The sequence below is a fragment of the Nannospalax galili genome, unplaced genomic scaffold (genome assembly GCF_000622305.1).
Source record: "Nannospalax galili isolate Female #2095 unplaced genomic scaffold, S.galili_v1.0 scaffold450, whole genome shotgun sequence".
NCBI classification, from domain to species: domain Eukaryota; kingdom Metazoa; phylum Chordata; class Mammalia; order Rodentia; family Spalacidae; genus Nannospalax; species Nannospalax galili.
This window is the reverse complement of record NW_008329134.1, coordinates 2,052,211-2,075,702: the sequence shown is the minus strand read 5'-3', so window position 1 is coordinate 2,075,702 and position 23,492 is coordinate 2,052,211. Positions and strand designations below refer to the sequence as shown.

At 39.6% G+C, this 23,492-nt stretch overlaps 1 protein-coding gene across 1 annotated transcript in view; it reads left to right on the top strand.

The window, feature by feature from the left end:
• The window catches only part of Hdac9 (histone deacetylase 9), an 897,356-nt gene that overhangs the window by 678,864 nt on the left and 195,000 nt on the right, over positions 1-23,492 (top strand). Inside the window, exon 18 of the mRNA XM_008832701.3 lies at positions 19,753-19,860. Within this exon, the coding sequence (XP_008830923.1) occupies positions 19,753-19,860 (108 nt within the window). The remainder of the gene's footprint in view (positions 1-19,752; positions 19,861-23,492) is intronic.

Genomic DNA, 23,492 nt, shown 5'->3' with positions numbered 1-23,492 from the left:
AATAAATAATAAATAAATAAATAAATAAATTTATGGTACTATGAAATAAAAAGAAATGAGAAAACATCCAGACTAAATTTAAACATGAAATCATCTACTGATTGCCATTTTTCACTGTCAAGAAAAATGTAAAGCCAAATAAAAATTTAGAACAGACAAAGGAAATAGAGCTATCTAGATAAAAGGAATCTTGTGACAAGTACTACGGGAAACTGCAGCCTACCTTGGATTTTCACTGTGTTGTGAAAATGCTACACTTAGAGTTTTCCTTTGTCATACTTCTAGCCTAAAAAATTCTCAGATCCAGAAACCAACCCTGTAACAAAGTAGAATCCAATACGTAATGGTGATATCATGATCTGATCTGAGTTTGTGATATATTTGACCATATTTTTAGTGAAGCAAAGTGTCTACATTTTCATTAATATAGAATACTAAATTAAAAACTAAGATGAAAAAAGGTATTCTAATGGTACTAATATACTAGTGAGGAAGGAGATAAACAAACCTATGTTTAAGTGTGTGTGTGTGTGTGTGTGTGTGTGTGTGTGTGTGTAAATATTATGGAGAAAAGGAAACAAGAATCATGTATGGAGTCTTACAGGTGGGAAAGTGTTCTTTGGAACTTTAGAATTTGAAGGTTAAGGCTAGCCTGGGTGTCCAAGGTTTTATAGTGATTTATTTAAAAAGGAGTCCAGAGAATAGATACATAGACGGGGAGCTGTGAGAACACAGGGGTTGGGAGGAGGCTGGCCCATACTACCCAGACTTGTGGAAGATCCATGCCCACTCTCCTTGTGAAGTTATGAACAGCTGTGGTTGGGTTGTTCTGTCCAGAACACAGAGTAGCTGCATTTCCTTTTGGTTTCTGGATTGAGGGGTGGCAGGCAGGGATGAGAGACTGATATAGACAAGTCTGAAATCCTAACATTTCTCTTAAGATCTGGTCAGGGATAACTGGAAGAACTTGGGTTCAGGCCCACTAATGTGAACACTCAGAGATCTGGGACTCAGTAGCAGGATCTGGGATTTGTGGTATCTGTCTGAGCATTATTAAACTGCTCTCTGTAAAAACAGGGGAGCTCATTTCACACACCTAGTCAGCTGCTCTCTGTAAAAACTGGTCTGAGTTAAGTGCTTTGGGGTTTCCAGTCTCTGGTGCTGTTATCTGTAGACATTTTCCTATTTAAATTGTAAGGCTACAATTAGACACAGACTTCTAATATGTGCCCATTTTCAAATCTGATGGAGATGTCCTGACATTTGCATGATGGAATGCGTAGGGATGTGTATTTTTAAAACATTTCTTTGTGGTTTTTTTTTTTTATGTGTATGAGTGTTTTGCCTTCATGTATATAAATGTACCCATGCATGCAATGCCCATGAAGGTCAGAAGATGGCATCAGATCTCCTGGAACTGGAGTTATAGAAGGTTGTTAGCTGCCATGTGGATACTGGAAGCCCAACCCGGGTCTTCTGCAAGAGCAGGCAGCCCTCTTAACTGCTGAGCCATCTCTCCAGCCCCTTATGCATGTGTATTTTTGTGGCCTCTTAAATAACACTGGTTATGCTTTGACCTCAGTTGTTTCTGTTTCCTCCTTATTTATGTTTGAGCTGCAAAATCCAGGGCACTGACTGGTTTGTCCCATAGGGTCCTGTATGTACCAAGGGATGATGATTTCTCCATTTTTACATTTCTAATTTTGCGTTGTTTGAGCATTGTCTAGGAAACACAATTTTTGGTGTTTGAATTTTAGGAATCCTTTCTGCTAACAGCTGCCAGTCTTTAATAATCAGCATCTTCTAGATTGAGACCTTGGAAATAATTTCTTTGAATAAGTTATTTAGGATTATGCTCTAGCTAAGTAAACTAATAATCCTTGGCTTTGACCTGAATGTTGCCAAGAAGATTGATTTTAATTAAGACATAGTTCATCAAGAATGGGATGGATAAGAATCTTTGGAGTAGCCAGGTCCATAGAGACACCTCTGAAACATATCGAATTAATGTTTGAAAAGCTGGGATGATTCATAGCCTCCCAGAAGACAGTACCTAGTCTGTAGATGAAGCTTCCAGTGATAGCTGGCCTTGATCTCTTCTACTCCAAACAGTAGTCCTAGGAGTCTTATTCCTAAAGATGCAGTGAAGACTCAGTATTCTATAGATAGGGAAACTAAGGTTCAAAGAAGCCACTGCTGGATTCACATAAATAGTAAGTGTTAGAGCAGAGGTGGCCTAATTCCCAAGCTTTTAACCCATGCTATGCATTCACATTTCACCATAATTTCAACCTCATATGACTGTCAACACTCCTTTCCCAAATGAAAACACCTCCAGCCACAAGGAAAGCCCAATTCCTTCTTTCGCCAAGAACATTTTCTTCTTTATTGAAATTGCTGTGAAGTGTTAGATCCATGCACTCAAACATCATCAATCTGGGGCTGAAAATTTGTATGCCTGTACACAGCACTTCAACCTTAAGTAACACACTGAGAAATCTGCCTTGGACCAAACCACTGAGATGATATGAAGGGAATCCCATTTCAAGCACCTACTGAGTCAGCTTAATTTTATTAAGTTGCTCTCTTTAAAAACAGGGCTATAACATGCACTCTGTAATGAATAACAGGATCAGCATATTATAAAGTACCCTTTACACACAGCATATACATCAGATTAAATGAACAAACAAAATAATAAAATGGTGTTACTTGGCTTTATTTCTAACTCAGTCTTCATTGGACTGACCAGGATTTCACCAAAACTCCGAATAATAACAAGAGGTAAGCTTAAATTTCTGAACTGATCATGTAACCCACAGGAATTCATATATTATGTGACATATTTGTAAGACTACCAGTATCTTCAGTAAGGATCCTTGGAGTATCAAGATGCAGCCCTTTTGCCAAAACAAATACATTTCTCTCCTTCTTGTTGATGGCAAGTAAATAGCAAAGGGGATATTTTTCTGAAGATGAAGAGTGACTAGAAATCACACATGCAAGGTCAGTGGAGCTTCCAGAAAGCAGTTGATCATACTGGGAATGGTTTGTGGTTGAGCATTAACACACTCGGCATGCCCCTTGTCTCCCAGAGGCTGCATGAGTAGTTCACGCCTTCTTTCCATATGGAATATCAGTCACAGTATTCATTCATCATATCCATGGTTTTACTTGGAATCTGAAGGTCTTCCCTGTGGCTGCTCTGTTTCTTTTTCATCTCACCATGACTAAAGAAGCTAAGGTGTGGGCATTATAACCTACAAGTGATCCCAAGGGAATGGGCTGTCATTCATGTCTTCTCCCAGTGTTGAACAAAAGGGAGCAAGCATGTGGGTTCATCCACTCGTTGTCATCATAAATCCATCTCAGTTCCATTTCAAGGGTCTCTGAGTTTCAACAAAACTTCTAACATGAAATGAATATGTACACTGAAGAGCTGCTATGTTGAATCATGTGAGAGAAGAGACTTCCCATCATTACAGGCTATAGAGATGATTGAAGAAGAGTGCAGTGAAGACTACAAGAGGTCCTCAGCCCAGAATTATGATGCTAAGCATTATACTGTGGAGGAAATAAGTGACAGTCATTCAGAATTATAGAGCTTTCACAGGGTTTTAAAGTGTAACTAAGTCACTGCAGAACTGTTCCTGAACGGTTTTTTGATTTTAAATATGTTCTTCTAATCTGCTAGATTCTGAAAAGCTGGCAGTACAAAGGCGCTACTGATTATTATCTCACTTATCTGAGCTTCAAGTTTCTTCATCTTTGCAACAGAACTAAACAAACCTCCCTCGTTACACGATTGTCCTGAGGGTCAAATGTGATGATGTAAGTTATCAATCACAGATGCCTGTGGAAATCTGCATTGCTCTGTTGTAGAGGAAACCCCTGAATAGGTCTAGCTCTGCAGAGGAGGGAGAGAGAGGGAGGGAGGGAGGAAGGGAGGGAGGAAGAGAAGGAAAGAGAGAGACAACAGAGAGAAGCAGAGACAGAGAGAGAGAGAGACTCAACACTGACTGGTTCACTGGTTCACATCCTTGAAATCTAACTAGGCTACCCACCTACCCACTGAACAGATTGTTTGCCATGAGACTCATGGCACTATGACAAAACTAATCCAGGGTAATGGGGAGGGTGCACTCTGTCTCTAGAGGCTCCAGTGAGGATGCATAAGCCTAAAGGGCCTTGATTTAGGAATTATTAAATCTGGATTCAAATCCTTACATTACCGTTGCTTCCAAAGTCTTTCTCAATCTTTATAGTATAGAGTTCAGATCAACAGGACTAGATACAGCCAGACAGTCTACATCTCTCATGAGCACTTAGGTGATGACCCTGCTTGCCCATGCAGAGTTCCCACTTTGAATATCCAGATCCTGGAGACCATGAGTTGGCAAATCACTTGACTTCTCTGGGTGTAGATTCTTTCTCGAGGAAGTGAGCTGACATGAACGGGGGGCTCACACATGGCATGACTATGTGGTAATGCTTTATCCACATTTAAAATGAAACTTTTCTTTTAAAGGAAACTTTGAAAAAAATCCATTTATATTCAGAGATCTGATGGCAGGTTCCCACTAGCTTATCATCAAGGATCTATTTGACTAAGTTCTAGACAGTCTGTCTCACACATAGGTAGTGGAGAGGGAAGTTTCTATGGGAGGAAGGGCAGACCCATGACAATAGAGTTCAGGATATTTGAGTGCTGTAGATGTTGGGAGTGGTTCAGTGAAGAACCACAGTCACACGATGATATAAATGTGAGCGTGAGAGCTGAAGTCCAGGCCTGGCACTAACTGCAGAAGTGGGAGGAGCTCGTCCCCAAATCGCCTATGCACTGCAGGACTTGAACCGGGAGAGACTTACTTCAGTTTAGGATTCCAGCTGCAGTGCAACCCTGTAAGAAAGGTATGAGGATACGATCATCTGTAGCTCATTCATTCATTCATTTTCTTAATCAGATATCTGCTGTGTCAAACCCTGAAGACAGCGATTAAAAAAAAAAAAAAAAAAAGTCATCCACAGCCATGCTTTGGGTACTTATTTTAGGCCTTGTGGTTTAGTGTGGAGCAAACGGAATAGGAAAAAATGTAAAAGTCACCTTTCTGTTAGTCTAGCTAGTACTGCCATAGCAAAATACCAGTGACTGGCTTAAGCAGGAAGATTTTCCTCACAGTTTGGAGACTAGGAGTCCAAGATCAGAGTGTCTGTAGGGTTGGTTTTCCCAAGGTGCCTGCCCTGGGCTTGTAGGCTGTGTCTCACTTGTTCTTTTCTGGGTCATGTGTGTATCCTCACATTGCCTTCTCTTGTTATATGAAAAGCAGTCACATTATATCCATCCTTATAATCCCAATCAACTTGAATGATTTATTCAAAGACTCTGTATGCAAATGCAGTCACATTAGGAATTTGTAAAGGTGAATGGGGGTCAGGAAGGGCAGGGACGCAATTCAAATCACATGTATGACCAAGGCTGACTTGGTTGAATCCCAGCTCTTTCTCAACTATTTATATTATCTTTAACTAACATCCTTAAAGCTCAGGTTCTCCTCTCACTCATTAGGCTACCATGATGTTAACATGCTTGAAGGTATACAGCGCTTAGGAAGGCCCACAGCATGAACAAATTTATTAGATGCTGACCAAAGATATTTACAAGACAATATGTTTGACTTTGTTATCTCTTCCACTGAATCTAGTGCTAAATTAGATTTTCCTCCACCCTTCTGTCACCATGTCCAGAATCACAACTATTAGAGTTTTCAGATCTAGCCCTAAAAATGAGGGCTCAAGACAGAAAAATATTAAACTTTTCAAATACCCTTTAAATGAGACAAGGTAATAATCCCATTTCCCAACACAAATAAATAAGGAATTTGGTTTACAGTTGCTAGTTTACTCCATCTATAGGGATTGAATCAGAATAAGCTAATCAGCAAATTCAAAAACAAAATATTTTAGACATTAAGCCAAGTAAGAATTACTTGAATGATCTAAACAACTGGAAATACTTTCTACGTTGTCAAGTCAATATGGTATACACAGAAATATTTGACTCTTGATAGATAATTCTTTTTAAAATTACACTACTTGATACAGCACAAAAGTTAAAAAGATATTTCATTTCTTTGGCAATCAGCAGTTATACAACATGCCTCCAAAGGCAGAGTCAGTACTGTGACAAAAAAAAACCTCCGTTTCTTTGTTGAGTCTGGTGTCTGTCAGTAGGTTTCAAAGGGCATCTGATCATTATTTAAACTTAAACTCAATTATTCAGACATGCCCCATGGCCCTAGTAGCAAAACACAGCACATCAGCAAGAGCTTACTAAACTGCTTAGTGCTGGCCAAGGAGTTTCATTCCCAGTTTCAGGGTGAACTTTTCAAAGCATCAGAGCAGGCATCGTGTGCCACATTATTCACGCCCAGCTCATGGGAAACCTGTTTTGTTAATGGGCACAGTAGTATTATATTTAACTCTGGGAATATTTCCGAAAGAAATCAACAAGCCGCATTTAGATTATATGAAGGAGACTGTGCCTAAATTCCTTTTCCTCTGAGTCATTCCTTTTCCACTTTAAATACCATCACATCCACTTTCAGGACAGGTAGCTTAATCTCTATCATGTGCGGCTTTTCAGACCATTAGCTTTGTTTCCAGTGCCAGTGATTGAGCGCTGCTCGATGTGCTTGGAAAGCCTGCAGAGGCCCACATTCATTCAGGAAACTCCAGCTGAACTAGATCCATATGTTGCTTAAAAAAAAAAAAAAAAAAAAAAAAAAAAAAAAAAAAAAATGCAGCTTTCTGATTGGAGGTCATTTCTGGCTCCCAGCATTATCACAGATGATTCTTGTTCTTTGATGTGCTGCTAAATAAAAAGTAATGTTAGAACCAAAACTCTGAGCCTTTTTCCCCTTAGTTAACATTTACTGAGAGCTTACTACCGCGGCATTGATTGTGAAACATGTTGCCTTCAGTGATGAATTTAAAGCTAATGATAATCTTATGAGGGAGTGTTATTGTCTCCGTTTTTCTTAGAGCTTCAATCACTTAATTAAATTGCCCACATTTAATTAGTTTGAGAGTGGGAATGTTGGTTCTTAAGGTGCCTATCTCTAATGGCAACATAGCGTGTAAGGTCTGGTTGAACTAAACATGGATGACAGTCCTCCTGTGCGACCTCGACAAAGGACATGTAGGTAGAGGAGGCTTTACCCAGCGGTTGATTCCCTGCAATAGTTCTTAAAAAGTATGTTTGAGCCGGGCGTGGTGGCACGCCTTCAATCCCAGCACTGGGGAGGCAGAGGCAGGTGGATCTCTGTGAGTTCGAGCCCAGTCTGGTCTCCATAGCGAATCCAGGCCAGCGAGGGCTACAGTGAGACCCTATCTCAAAAAAAAAAAAAAAAAGTGTTTGAAGCGAAGCTGGTGCTGTTCTCAAATCCTGGGGTCCTGGAAAGTTCTTGACATGAATTTGTCATACGAATACTGGTATATGATATTAGTAGCTCTTCTCTCTTGGTCCAATTTTCCTTGCTAGGATTAATTTAGAAATAAAAGTATCTCAAAGTACATTTCTCGTGTACTTTGCCTGGTCTTTGTATCTTTTACCCAACCAAGTTTTTTTCTTTGTTCAGTTTGGAAGGAAAGTCCTTTCTGTCTGATTAAGGCTTCTCAAATTATTATATGCTGAAGGACAGGGTTTATAAAATGTAATAATCTCTAATTATTAAGGATGAAGTAGATATAACAGGCACAAAGTAAAAACCTTGGTTATTTTTTCATTCTATTCAATACATGATTCTCAAGTGTAAGCTTGAGGTAGAGGTCGAAATCCTTCACGACCACACCTCCTGAACTCAAAAGAGTTCAACTCCCCAAGTGCCCTATCCTGAGGAGTCGCCCTGGGTTAAACTTTGATCTTTGCTACAGGGAACCAGCTGGGTTAGTTCCTCTGAGATATGTTTTTGTCCTCTCTGCTTTAGAACTTTTAAACTTTGTGTAAAAATATGTCACTCCAGGGCTTAGCAGTATACCTTAGTGGTAGAGGATGTGTCTAGCATGTATAAAGTTCTGGGTTCTATCTCTAGCATTGAAAAATAAATGTTAATGAGTGATGAACTATAAATAAACAATCCAAATATTCATCACAGATTTGTTTTTTGCCTTGCCTGGGTCTTTTTTTTTTTTTTTTTAATTAGAAGAAGCATTTCATTACAACAGCATTAACCTATTCAATAACATTTTTCTGAGCTAGGGTACATCTCTTTCAAAATTGGCTGTACATTTTTAGGTTTACAGATGAATTATTACGCTTATATAATCTTTTACTCATTATAAACTCTATAAGACATAAAATTAAATGAGGTTCCAACGTTTAAAAAAGATCTCCACTTCGTTGTTAAAATACACAGTTTCATACAGAAAAATTCATTTTAAGGCAATTGACATTGAGATGTTTTCACATGCATTTTAAGAGTTAATTCTTGTCGATATTAATGATTAAAATGTGTCAAAATGTTGCATCTAAGAATAGAATAGTCAGGACATGCCATCATATCCTCAGGACAAGGACTGGTTTGGTTGGAACTCTACAGCCACTGTCCTTTTAGACAGGACATGCACATAGCATTTAACCACCTTCCAATCAGAGAACACTTATACTCACCTGAGCTCCTGCATTTGCCTTATATTATGTGACATCCATGGGACCAGGCTGGCCACAGCAGTCATTCCAACACCTTAAGCTTAATCTATCCGTCTTTTTCAGGTAAGTCTCTGCGGGCATTTTTTTGTCCCACCCTGTCCATAGACCCTACCTGGTCAGAATATGTCTCTATTAGTCAACCAATCTCTTTAACACCCAGAAAATCTTCACAGGCTAGTTAACATTTAAATTACTCCTGCTCCATATTTGAAGAAATATTTTAAGTTTCTATTCTTATTTTGTCTTTCTCTATTTAAATTTTATGTGTATGAGTGTTTTGCCTGGATAAATGTAAGTACAACCATGCCTGCAATGCCAACAGAGGCCAAAAGAGGATTTCAGATCCACTAGAACTGGAGTTATGGGTGGTTGTTAACCATCATGTGGGTTCTGTGAACCAAACCTGGATCCCCTGCAAGAGCAGCCAGTGCTCTTAACTGGCCATCTCTCCAACCCCATATTTTTATCATTTCTTATGTTATAAACCACAAAGTATCACATGTATTTGGTGACAAATCTACATATGGATGGATAACTTTGGTTATTTTTGCCCTTTCTGTCACAGTTGCCCATTTTTTAGGTGATGAAATTCACAGTGAACAATAAAAAGACAACTGTCAGGACACTAAGTGTTTCCCCAAAAGGTATAAGAAGCACAGAAACTTCCAGAGGGAGCTCAGGAAATTTCATGTCCTTATAGAATCCTGAGTTGGTCGAGGATTTTTACCATTTTAAACTTGTGATCCTAAGTCACAATGGAATAAAGAAACTGGAAGCTCCGGTTTTTGAAATGTTATACTTATTGCTTAGCTGTTCAGTCCATGTTTCAAAGTAAGTGAGGAAATAGGATCCGTGTGTATATATCTTTACTCAGCACCATGAACCCTGGCTGTTCAAAGGTTCTGGTTTTCTGTGTGCTCCCAGGCTGCCACACCCAACATTCTCATGAACAGCCATCTTTCAAGGATGCAGCTTTCAGTAGGTAAAAATGGCGTGGGTGGGTGGGTATTGTTTATTTGTTTTATATAATACCTAAAATGATATCTCATCGCTTAATATCTTATTTTACCACTGATGATGTAATTATCTTTTTTGTAATCATTAAGATAAATTACCGTTTCTCTTTTGATATAGTAAGGAATGATTAGGTAAGACAGGAACAAAAGAAGCAGACTTCCAGGTCTTCAGGTAACATTTATGAAACCACGGTCAGAGTAGTTCGGACAAGAGGATGGCCACAGCGTAGTTCAATTCTGCATAGAGATTTATTTGAATAAATTCAAGAAAAGGACAATATTACAAAAAGCATTTTTTGTCATATTCCAATAAAGATGAAGGAAAAAAAGCAAGCATTTTAAAAAGTAATCATAAGCCGGGCATGGTGGCGCATGCCTTTAATCCATCACTTGGGAGGCAGAGGCAGGCAGATCTCCATAAGTTCAAGGCCAGCCTGGTCTACATAGTGAGCTCCAGGACAGCTGGAGCTACAGGGAGACCCTGTCTCAAAAAAAACCAAAACCAAACAAACAAACAAAAAGTATTTTCATCATCTCTCTTTTCCTGGTACCGTCTGGTCAAGTTTGCTACCTTTTCTTTTCCTTCCCTTCTTCATCCACACTCATGTATTTTCTATCAATGCTTTTTAAAGTGATGTTGTTGCTATGCAAAGATTATAGCAGGTATTTACACACAATTCTACCTAGCAGAATCAGTTGCTCAATGTGATGCCATAGAGTGACACAATAAACAGGAAGATGGCACATGAGACTTGCTTCCTGTGTAATACAGTAAGCATCTGTGCTTGTCCATTGGTTTTGAGGGTCTCAGTATGTAACCCAGTCTTATTTACAACTCAAGATCTTCCTACTTCAGTCTCCTGAGTGCTGGGATTGCAGGTGTGTGCCACTATGCCTGGCAGGTAAACATTTTAAATAGGCAGTACACTCTAAAAATAAATTAGAAGTATAGTATAGTAAATATGGTAAACCAACAGTCATTTATTATGTGTTATACATTATACACCATTTGATGTACTATGCTTTCATTCAATTGGCAACTAGTAGGGTTGTTCACCAGCATCACCAGAAGCATATTAGTCATGAACTGTGCTCCAACATTGTGGTGATAGAAATTTTTCAGCTCCATTATAATCCTGTGGCACTAGATAACACATACAGCCTATCATTAACAAAACTGTTGTATGGTACCTGACTGTATTTTCCTTTTATTCCTGACATTCCATAATGGATTTAAAGCAGCATTCAAAGCAAACAACACTGTGGTTTTTAAGGTAGGAGCAGTGCTCACTGAAAAGTGAAAATATAGTTAGCCAGAAATGAGATTAGTGTATGGATGGTATGCTGCAGTACTGACTGCTATTATTAGAAGAGGATCATAACTTTGGGTTGGTGCTCCTAGCAGCCAGTTTGAGGAAGGCAGCATGATTGTTCACATCTCCCTTAGATTTTCCAAGGCAGGATTCTTCAACCTGATTATCACTCAGACTTAGGACTAGCTGAGTTTTTAAAAAGCTATTTTTATTACATTCATTTATATGGGTATCGACATGGGTATGCATGTATAGCACACATAGAGATCAGAGGGCAACCTGTTGTAATCACTTCTCTCCTTTCACCACATAGGTTCTGGGCCTTCAACTCAGGTCATCAGGCTTGGCAGCAAGTGAGCTTACCACTGGGATATCTTGTCCTACCCCTAAATAGCTAATTATTTGCTGTCAGGGCTGTCTATGGTAGGATAAGATGTTTTGTATCCTTCCTGCCAGTAACACACATTCTCTTCAGTCATAATACCACAAATACGTATCTGGAGAATGACCCAGAATGGTAAAATCACCTCACTAAGAACAATTGTAGAATATTGAAAAAAGAAAAACAAAAACAAAAACAAAACAACCAACAAACCAACAAAAAACAAAACAAACAAAAGACCCTTAGGGAAAGCCAATATATGACAGGTACAACTTGGCATTTGATTTTTTAAAGATATTTCAGCAATTTTGACAAGGTAAATTTAAATAATTTTAAATATGAAATATTCAGATAGGTATTCATATACTTAATGAGGAAAATTTTTTGTTTATTTGTTTTGTTTTTTGAGACAAGGTCTCCCTGGAACCCCAGCTGGCCTGGAAGTTTCTATGTAGCTCAGGTTGGCTTCAGTCTCACAGAGATCCACCTGCCTCTGCTTCTTGAGTGCTGGGATTAAAGGTGTCTGCCACCATGCCCAACTTAATTAGAAAACTCTTTAGATTCTGAAAATGTATTAAAAATCTGCTTATAATACATCACTGATTGTTTTACCTTTGAATGTTGATTTTACTAGCATAATAATCAGTATAGTTAAACGCTCCTATACTTCTATCCTAAGTTCTTATTCCATTTTCTCTAGTTAGTAGCTGAATCACCTCCATATCTTTGTTTATGAAGATACTTAATAATGCTACTTACACGGATGGTGCTTATAAAATTCTGAATTACCACAGGTAGCAAGCGTCATACACTGTGAGGATAATAATAACTCCTCAGTTCCCATGAGGTAGAAACTTGAATCATTTTTATTGTCATTGTTTCTAAATAGTAGGAACCAAGCAAAACTTTCAAGGCGGGAAAAAAAGCTGAAAACGCAGCTATCTGTACTGGTTTTCTGTTATTCTCCATACTTCCAGGCTTGCATTCTGCAAAGATTGTGAGTGAATGAGGTCACATTCCCTCCCTTTATGCTCCACAGAGCTGTTCACTGTGCTCTCCAGCCTCTGATCCCTGGTTCTCTCGCTAGCACACAGAGATTGGAATATGTCACTCTTTCAAATACAGGCAGTATTAAACAGTGGCTGGGTCTATTTATTTATTCCTGGTTTGGATTTTCATGGCTGAGTTTCAGACTGTAGTGCAGTTGCCTTGAACTTGCAGCAATCGTGTTTAGCCAGAAAGTGCAGAAATTCCAGGTGGAGGCCCCCACAGCCAACTCGTAGCCATTTCTTGAAACAGATGCTTAGTCCTTTATTGGCCTTTACTTTTCTTCCTGTTATAATTCTTTACAAACAGCATTTCCCTAGTTTCTTTTTACTACATATATATGTGTGTGTGTGTGTGTGTGTGTGTGTGTGTGTGTATGAGTGTTATGCCTGCATTTGGGTAAGTGCACCAGTGTCATTTAATGCCTGCAGTGGCCAGAAGAGGGCGACTGATCCCTCTGGAACTGGAGTTACAGAAGGTTGTTACCAGCCATGTGGGTTCTAGGATTTGAACCAAGGTCCTCTGTAAGAGCAGCCAGGGCTTGTAAACACTAAACCTTCTCTCTTTAAGGGCCTCCTGTAGTGACAAAGGGGCCATGCACATTTGAATGTGGGGCTTTCTGCCCATCTTGTGCTCTCTCTCTCCTTCCTTTCTTCTCTGTACTAGCAAGCCCCTGACACTGCTGATGTGGAAGGGACATTCTGTGTCCTCACTTTCCCCGTGCTTTTAGCTCTAAGGCCCATAGACGAGTGGGGATGGTGCTCTCTCCCTGTTAAGTTTACACTCTAAAAATGGCATCAAAATGTTTTACTTCATCCTCACTTTTTAAAAAGGGTAAATATTTTACCTGCTTTACTTTTACTTAATTTCAGTATTTCGGTTACTATAACACAACAAATGTTTTTGTGGTCTGCCAAGCCATGGTTTTACTTACCACCTTCTTTCTCTCTACCCTGTTAAGCTGATCTATGTCACCCAGACAGATTCTGTCATCCTTGGAGTTTGTGTCTCCTCTTCTCCTGATAAAGAACTGTCTTATGCCCCAAGATCAAACAACTCTGACCCTAAAGCATAGTTTCTCTCTATCTCACCAAGTATCTTGGTTACTTTTCTTGTGATAAATATCCTGACAAAAGCAGTATAAGGAAGGATGAGTTTGCTTGGGATCTACTTCAAGATGGTAGCTTGAAGGAGCTGGTCACATTACATCTACCGTCAAGAAGCAGAGAGCTACAAAAGCTTGTGCTCAGCTAACTGTCTTCTTTATACAGTTAAGAGCAAAGCCCTGAAGATGGTGCCTCCCACTCCTAGTGTGGGTCCTCCCTCATTAATTAGCCTATTAAACATAATCCCTCACAGGTATGCCTGGAGGCTGGTCTCCTGGGTACTTCAAGATGCTGCCAGGTTGACAACTATCACATCGAGAGTGTTCACATGCTCACACAGAAAGACTTTTGGATAGGATAACCTCATCTAACATATCTAAACTCTGGTTTTAGACACATATTAGGTCCAGACCTCCTACACATTTATAAACTAAATAGAGTTTTCGGGGGTACTATTCAAAGAGTGACATTTTTAATATTTTATTTTATTATTTTATTTTATGTGTATGAGTATACTGCCTGCATGTATGTAAGTGCACCCATATAGTGCAATGCCCAAAGAGATCAGAAGAAGGTGTTGGATCCCCTGGAACTGAAGTTATGGACACTTGTTAACTGCTATGTAGGTGTTAGAAATTGAACTTAGGTGCTCTGTAAGAGCAGCCAATGCTCCCAATGGCTGAGCCATCTCTCCAGCCCAGATTGACAAAATCTTAATTCTTGTAAAAAAACAGGAATACAAGGCCTCTGAAGACACATTACTCAACAGACCACTCAAAGAAATATTCAAAGTTTAAAGCATACTATTTATTAAAATGGCATACAAATGAAAGTTTGGTAAAAACTACAGAGGAATTTGGGGTACAGTAATTTGGGTATTGTTCTAAAAGCCATAATATACAATTACACCCCACCAGTCTGTGCATACAGAGCATCCTTCAAAGATTACTCAGAACACTGGATGGATATTTCCTCTAGAATCCAGCATTTTCCTGACCTTGAGAATGAGACAAGAGCTGAGGATGTAGCTTTGTGGGAGAGTACATACTTGGTATGTAGAAGGCTCTGAATTCATTACTCAATGCCGCACAAGTAAAATAATAGTGATAATTACAATACCACATAGCTAGAACCAGGCATGGTGATACACACCTGTAATCTCAGTACTTGGAATGCAAAGACAGGAATATCTTGGGTTCTGGGCCAGCCTGACATCCACAGCAAGACCCTATCTCAAAATAAACAAACAAAAATGAAAAGTAAAAAAGAAAATAAGACACGATCTTATTAATGCTCTCTCAGTGCTGTTAAATCAGTGTCCTTTAATTTTTCTCCCAATTACACTGATCTCCACAATGAATACTCTGTCAATCTCTTCTACTTTTTTTTATTGGTTCTTTGTGTGTATTTCATACAGAACATCCCAAACAATCTTATTCATCTTTATACCTGCATCCCAAATGTCACCCTCCCATAGCCTCCTCCTGCAACTGGAGCTCATATACTCTGTCATCCCTGTTACTATCCACTGTGTTATCAGTGCCCCCAGCCATTCCCCAGTGCTAGTCCATCCGCTGAGTAGAGTTATCCTATCTAGAGTTCCACGTTTTAGGAAGAACAGCTGTTCCTCATATAGCAGCAATCAGTTGCCAACACTCCTTTAGATAAGAATGGGGTCTGCTGCTCATTTTCCCAGTTCTATCCTGGGTTACTGTCTGGGAGTCTCTTGGGCCACCCTGGCTAATAACTTAAAAGAATGTATCTCCTGTCTGGCATTGTTTCTTGTTATATAGCCTTTAGATATACACATGGACTCTTAAAGAATTATAGTGATCACTTTAATCCTTGGTTATACTTTCCTTTTGGGTGTTTAAGACCATACAGTTGGCCCAGATTGACCAATTTATTTTTACTCTTAAGGTCATTTGAAGATCTGCTCCTCAGGGGTCACCTGGGCTTGGGAGGAGCCCCTGGCTCCTTTCTTTTACCAGTTCAATCTATGTGAAGATAAGTCAAAGGTCCTGCTCAATCATGGCTGGCTTCACTTGGAAGCACAGAGGAAATATTTCCTCTGTGTCGACCCTCCTCTTTGTAGACTGGACACTGGTTCAAGTCCATCTGGTGGGGTCTCCATGGACTCCTTGATCAAGAGGACAGGTGACTCACCACAGTTACAGGATATTTTGAGAGATGCTCCATAGCCCTCTGGAGCTTAGTTGACCTTGGAGGGCAAGAAGCAAAAACTATTCTTTAAGTCCCTCTGACCAGATTAGTATAGGCCTCAAAGTATGGCTGTTAAGCATCAAAGGTTAGTTCCACCAGTCTGGTACTTTTAATTACCATGCGCTATGTAGATCAAGCTTGGGCAAAAATCAAACGTTCTCCAATAAACCTTGACTAGACATATATTATGTTCCTTGAACTAGTTGTATGTATAATTTGTCAGTAAGTTGTTGGCCTAATATGGTTTCCTCTGGATTTTTTAAAACTAGCTGCGCATTGTTTATCTCACTGTCTAACCCTTCCACCATGGTTTCCCCATTTTTCCCATTTCACCCTTAATAATACTCTTCTTAAAATTCTGTTCAAGACCCACTTATGATTGCATTGAACTTCTGCAAACAGTAGCTTAGGATCTCAGATTATTTTCCAGAATGGCATTTGGGTACCTGAGGAAGGACGGAGACCTGAAGGGGTCCTTGGATCTTCATGCAGTTCTGATTTCTCCTGACTTTGGAGCTGAGCTACCTGGTGACTAACACCTGATACTTAGTTCTCTGCAAACTGGAGGTTTGGCAGGGTTGCTGGGCCTGATAGGCTCACCTTAACTCATAGTGGTGCTGGGCGGGGGGGATCTCCTCATCCTCTGTCATAGACCCCATTTAGTTCAAGTTGTAGTTAGTCCATTTCAGAGGTTCTCCCACAGCATTGCCTCAGGGGATCCTGAGCACTTGGGGGCTTCTGTTTCCACCTCATGGGAAGAACATTTTAGACATGCTTCAGTATAATTGTCCATTTATTTTTTTTATCTTACTCTACAGGATTTACATCAGATGGTAAAGCATGAACATCCCTGTAAAAGTCCCAAATGTGAATTCAGAGTTCGTGCTCACTGGCCCCTTTGTCCAGTTACCTGGAACATTTGCCTGCTTCACTTGTCCCCATGTTGCTCCAGGCTTCTGCTGTCTCCAGTGCATCTTTTGGCTCTACTTCTGTCTAATCTCTCAGGACCAAAAGGGATGGGTTTAGATTTTTCTTCCTCCCATAATTCCCTATACACCCCCTATTCAGAACGCCAGGTGCTTGGTTGTCACAAGTTTAAAGAGTCTATTCTCTGAGCTATCATTTAGGGAAACAGGGAATAAAACTCAGTAACATACATATGGGACAAACATAGTTGTTTATTTTTAAATATATATTATTGAATTTTTGTAAATTTCATACAGTAAATGTTAATCTTATTTAGTCCCTCCCATAGCCTGCCCACAGGACTTCATGCATTTTGTCATACATGTCAAGGCCTGTGGAGTCAAGCTTGTGCACCCAGATGTCCCTAGGTGTGAATTCATCCACTGGAGCCTGATCAACCTATCTAACATCACCCCCTTAAAGAATATCAACTCTCCTTCAACCAGTGGTGGTCATCTGCCAATAGTTCGTCTCCAAAGTTGTGGCCTCCTGCCCATTTCCCCAGTTCTATGCTGGTTTTTGTCTGATTGAGTTTGCATGGGTCTTGTGCATGCTGTCACCGTTGCTCTAAGTTCATACAAGCAAGGTTCCAGGAGTCTGTAAGACTCGATTTATGGTCATGTACCTCCTCCCCTGGGTCTTACAATTTCTCCACCCCCTCTTTCACAATAATCCCTGAACTCTGGGTGGGTAAAGTTTAACATAGGAGTCCTGTCCACTGACTCATACACTGCAGTCTCTTACTTTTAACACTGGAATCTACTCCTAAGGCCCACAGAACACAGTGGAACAGTGGATAGAGAGAATACTATTGCATCTCTCAACTCTGAACAGTGACGCTTCCTCGTACAACAGAAAGCAGTGAACATTGGCCACAACTAGCCAAAGCACAGTTTTTGAGATGTAAAGAAATTGTAAAAAATCTTCCTGTACCATAAATTTGGAATTTGCATTCATATTGGTGCAAATATTATTTTGAATGTCTTTCTTTTTATATTTCCTTTCTCTTAAGTCAAATCTCCCCTTTGACCTGTGTACTGTTGACCGCTAACACACACACACACACACACACACACACACACACACTCACATACTCATCAATAAGATTGGTGAGTGGAGGAGGAAGAAGTTCCTGTGCATTGCTCTTCCCTCTTGGGCAGTGTTGCTATAACTGAACTATACTGATTCTGATGTGGGCTGACTGTTCTTAAAAAGCACAGGTTCCTTCCAGAGTCTGCTTTGAAGACTTTGCTGACCTCTTGGAAGTCTATATGAGGGCTTTAGAGTCAGTGGAGAAGTCCCCCTGAGGCACATTGGACTCAAGAGACAGATCTTAGCCCTCTACTGTGGGCTTGGTGTTATAAAACAGGTGTAACAGTAGCTGAAATGAAAATAACTAACCTTCACTCATTATGTCCTTATTTAACCTTTGCCAAATCATATGCAGATGGTACTTTGAAAAGTTATGTTCACGGGTAAGCAAGCCAGGGCACAGAGAATCTAATTAATTAATGACTCAGTGTCACTCAGGTTTAATAAAGAAGTCATGATTTCAGCCTAACGGATTAACTCTAGAAGCTTCTCTCTTCAATGCTATCCTACTGTTTAGGTGACTTATTATCTATTTTTCTATTCATGTTTTTCTGTGTAGTTATCTGCTTATGGATCTCATTCATTATTTTTTGTTCCTTGTTGATAACTACTTGTTTGAATGGGGGTCAAAGTCATTTGGATGAGGGTCAGAACCTCATGCAGCCATTGAAAACCTGTGTGACAAATACTCCCCGAGAACAGTAGCTTGAAATGCTTTTGTTTCTATTACTGACAACTTGTCATGATTTAAGTCAATAATGACTGCATGAGACAAAGAATAGACATGTGAAATTTCTCAGGAACCGGTCAGTACTTTACAAATATGTCTTAGTTTTATTTTTTATTTTATGTTTTCTGTATGATTGGGTCTAATTTTCAATTTTTTAAATAAAAAAACTTTGTTTATACAGAATATTCCCTCTTTGGCCCATTCAGACAAGCTTGTTATTTATGTTCACAGACAATTAATTTCATTTCCTGACACTTCAGGTGATTCATGTGCTTTAAGATTGGAACTGCCTGTCATCCTATGCTAACATGTTTATATTTTGAACTATTTTATACATGAAATGTGCAGCATACATTTAACGTTCTTAACATATATGTTCTTATTGTATGTATGAAAAAGAGCAAAGGACATTTTATAAAGGGGTTCCAGAATGTTAGGGAATGCTTTGATGATAATGCTCAAGTACAGAAGCATCATTTATACACGGATACGTACAGAAGTGTGCACTGAAAGCAGCTTCAAAGCTGTACTGACTATTAGAAAAATTAAGCCGCTTCTTGGAAGATCAGATTCCTCCTTGCGCTTTGCTCTTGCTGATATGTTAAGTGTGAGGACCACACATCCTTTCCACTTCCTTGGAGAACCCGAGCTGTGGCTGCTACTTCCATCTCAATGCCCGCCTGCTACTGCTACCTGCCTAAAAATTGTCTTTGGCTCCCGGTAAACCTGCAGTCAGAGAGGTATTTGAATTTTCCCTTTCCAGCACTTGCAAATCCGATTTTTATGTATAACTAAGTGCTCTTGGTTTTTACTCTGCCTACTGCTGGGGCCTGGTTTTTAGCAGGCCTGTACCTAAGCCAGATCCGGCCTATGTAATGCTGTTTGTAATGAGAAATCTAAACAGGGAATGGCAGTGAGGCATGGCAGGAATGTGTTTCCATTGGAGGAGAAGTCAGTGCAGAGAAGGGTGAGCACAGCCATGTCCAGAAGGCCTCTTCAGCTGGCCAAGACGGAAGACTAATGTTATTGTACATAGGCTGTTACCCTGCCAGCCCTTCCTCACAGATTTGCTTTCTCTCTCCCTTCCCCTCTCCCTCAACTTCCTCCCCCTTCTTCTCTCCCTTCTCTTTTCTTGTTCTCTCCTTCGAACTCTACCAACTGTTTGCTCAGGTGGACAGTGACACCATTTGGAATGAGCTGCACTCGTCCGGTGCTGCACGCATGGCTGTTGGCTGTGTCATCGAGCTGGCTTCCAAAGTGGCCTCAGGAGAGCTGAAGGTGAGGTCTGGGTTTCATTAAGTGTGGGAAATCCAGAGAAGAAGCTGAAACAGAGATGTTGTTGTTTGGGAATTGTGGGGAGTGTGGTGTGGAAATAAAAGAAAGGAGGTAGAGGGAGGAGGGCAAGGAGATGGCCAGGGAGGTGTGAGCATAACTCCTCTGTGCCCTCTGTATGTAGGGGGATGCTGTCCTGCTTCGAGGGCCGCTTTCCTCTCCAGAATGTTCTGTAGTCAGGGCACACTGGTATGCTTGTAAGAGCATAGAAATGGTGAGAACAGCTTTGGTACAGCATAATATATATATATGTATAAATCTGTCATGCTATCCCAAGGTTCTCTTCTGAAGTGACTTAAAAACTATGATTACTGAATAGCATATATAAGCTTAGAATACCACCCAGAGAGAGGAGGGGGAGAAATGCAAATACCAGACGGAAGGATTGGGAGGAAGAAGGAAATTGTTGATTAGGAGGGTAATGATCCAGAGTGTGTTTTTCCATGAAAGAACTTCAAAAATGAGCTGTGCTTTATTGTTCTTTTCTTTTTATGGTCTCTTCTTTTCTCCATCATATGAAAAGAACAATGTTCAAACCCTGTTTCCCAGTCTAAACAATTTATAAAAGCCAGAAACCTGACAGACGTTGACATTTTATTTGGTATTTTAACAGTGCTATTTAAAGGTATGCCATGTGTGTCTTGAATGTAGTTACCCCAATAAACTTTGTTGGTGCTAACATGGCTTTTTAATGCACTAGTTCACACACTTCATAATATGATCTGGATGGTGATTGATCTGGTATTTTTAGCAATTGTGAGGCTTAAGGGAAATATATCATGGCCAGCAACATCTGCACTGTCAATTTTTAAAATCTAAAATAAAATCTAATTAGGATCTTTTTTTTACATTAAATTAATTGTTATTCAATTATATCTGAATCTTCCACTTGTAATTGAAAATGTAGGATTGTACTATAAACTCTACAGTCTGCCATCTCTCTCAGAAGTCAAAATCTACAGAAATAAACTTTTGATAAGGTAGGTTGCCTTTAAAATAAATGTGCTTGTCTGCATTTGATAAGATTCAGCCTCAGGACATCAACTGCTCATATGGGGGGCTTAATAGGGTCATTAATGAATGTAGTAGTGATGTTTAGACTTTATCTTTGGAAATGACAAAGGGTCAGAGAGATTCAACTTCATGGAGAGGTTTCATTGTCCCCTGTAACATCTTGGGAACAATTGATCTTGCTTGAGTTATGTCATGTACTATAGAAAATTGACATGTTAAAAGAATATTTCAGGGTCTCATTTTCAAAAGGATTCACATGGCAAGCAACTGCCTGGCCTATAGATTTTAAGACTGGGTTGCTATACCCCTTCCCCCACTCACTGTCAAAAGGGATTATGTTAGCATTCACAATTCCTAATCACTTTAATGTGAGGAAATTTAATTGATAATTCAAAAGCTATCATAATTAGAATGCACAGATAATATTTATAATCGTGAAAATATTCATTATCCTTAGCCTCACTGTGTGCAGAATTAATAAATTTATATATGAAGAGAATGGAACACAAACTTAATTCCATTTTTAGCAGGTAGCCATTTAAAATGGCCAGTTACAAATGAAGTGTCAACACAGTGTCATATGGACATGCTGACCACCAGCTGTACTAACATGGACTATTTGTATTAAGAGCAAGAATTCTTACAGATGCTTTTTCTCCCTCTTGTTAAACAATCAGCAGGCATGGTTGTAGAACAAAGTAAAAAGAATAGAGAAAAAGACTCGGGATCATGAAATGTTGGCCCACTCTCTGTCACTTTAGTCCTGCACCATTTATGGAGCATCATGTAGCTTCTCTGGACTGGTTTCCCCATGTGCCACCCAGTAGGTCTGAAAATGTTGAAGGTTATCCAAAATGACACTGAGCTGTTTTCAAATGAAAAAGTAGATTGGGATCTCCATTATGCACCTAAGGTATACACAATAGTAAATATTTGCAAACTTTGGTGAACATTTCTGATTTTGGAATTCATTTATCTTTCTGATTGTCAAGAATAAAGGGAAAAAAAAAGAAAGAAAATCCAAGCTAGGCATCCCCATGACAGGCACTGAATCCATGCTGAAACCCAGAGTTGAGCCCCTGATGGTTGATAATTTGGGGAGCTTACAGGAAAGCCAAGCAGGAAAAGCAAAACCACAAATGATTTGGAGACACAATGAAGAATACACATAATGAGACAGAGCCATGTGTGGGTACCCCTAGCCAACCAGAAACCTACTTCATGTCCACCTGTCTTAGGGGCCAGTGATCAGGCTAATATGCCTGCTGGCCAGGAGCATTGTTGCTCATGGCTTGTGGGCTCTCCTTATTCTGATCAAAGAGGGACATGGGCAACCTTCTTTTAGGACACTGGTAAGTAACACTTAGGAAATATTAATAGAAAAAAATAACATTTTTTTGTCATTTTCTTCATTGTTATTCAATTCTCACGTTTTACCCATTATCTCAGAAAATCAATACCTTAGTATAATATTACTTCTTTTGAGATGCTATTAATTTATCTTGGAAAACAGAAAATAATTAATAGTTTTGTTCAAGAAGGTGCCCAACTGAGAGATGAGGAAGAACTGCGAGAGACCTCTGATCTCATGAAGGCAGGAAAGCTAGATTAGAAATGCACATGGAAGGGCTGGAGAGTTGGCTCAGCAGTTAAGGGCACCGATTGTTCTTGCAGAGGACCCAGGTTTAATTCCCAACACCCTCGTGGCAGCTAACAACCATCTGTAAGTCCAGTTCCAGGGCATCTAACACCCTCTTCTGATCTCCACTGGCATTGCATGGTGTGGGTGTACCTACCTACATGCAGACAAGACACTCATACACATAAAATTTAAAAAAATAATAATAAAGAAATGCACATGGAAAAGGAAGTACTGAAGATACTCTTTTTCTCTTAAATGATGACTATGTAAAGCAATATTAAAAATATGTCCTTGTGGGACTGGAGAGATGGCTCGCAGTTAAGAGCCCTGACTTCTCTTTCAGAGGACCTAAGTTTGATTCCCAGCACCCACATGGTGGCTAACAACTGTCCATAACTCCAGGTGCAGGGGATCCCACACTTCTGACCCCTGTGTGCACTGGACAGCATGGGTGCACTTACACACATGCAGGCAATACACTCATACACATAAAATAATAAATAAAAATATTTTAAAAGTCTGTCTTTATGATTTGTATACGTTGTAAAAAATACAAGTTATATACTAACAACACAAAAAAGGATGTCAAGAATGGAGCTCCATAAAAATCAAACTGCCTTTGGATATATTTGAAAATGCAGTGTCATAACTTAATTGTTAAATGTTAAAGTGATAATTGCAATCCACTGGACAAGCACTAAGAAAACAAGGAGAAAAAAATACACAAAGTCAAATGACACACTAAGAGAATTTCTATTTTCAAGCAGCACAGTGATGCGGAAGTAGAAAATAAGCCCTGGCTGGTCAGCGGTTGGGCATGTGGTGAACTCACAAAGAACATGGTTCAGTTTCCACCACCAACACAATGGTTCACCACAACCTGAGCTCTTACACCTTCTTCTGGACTCCCAGAGCACCAGGA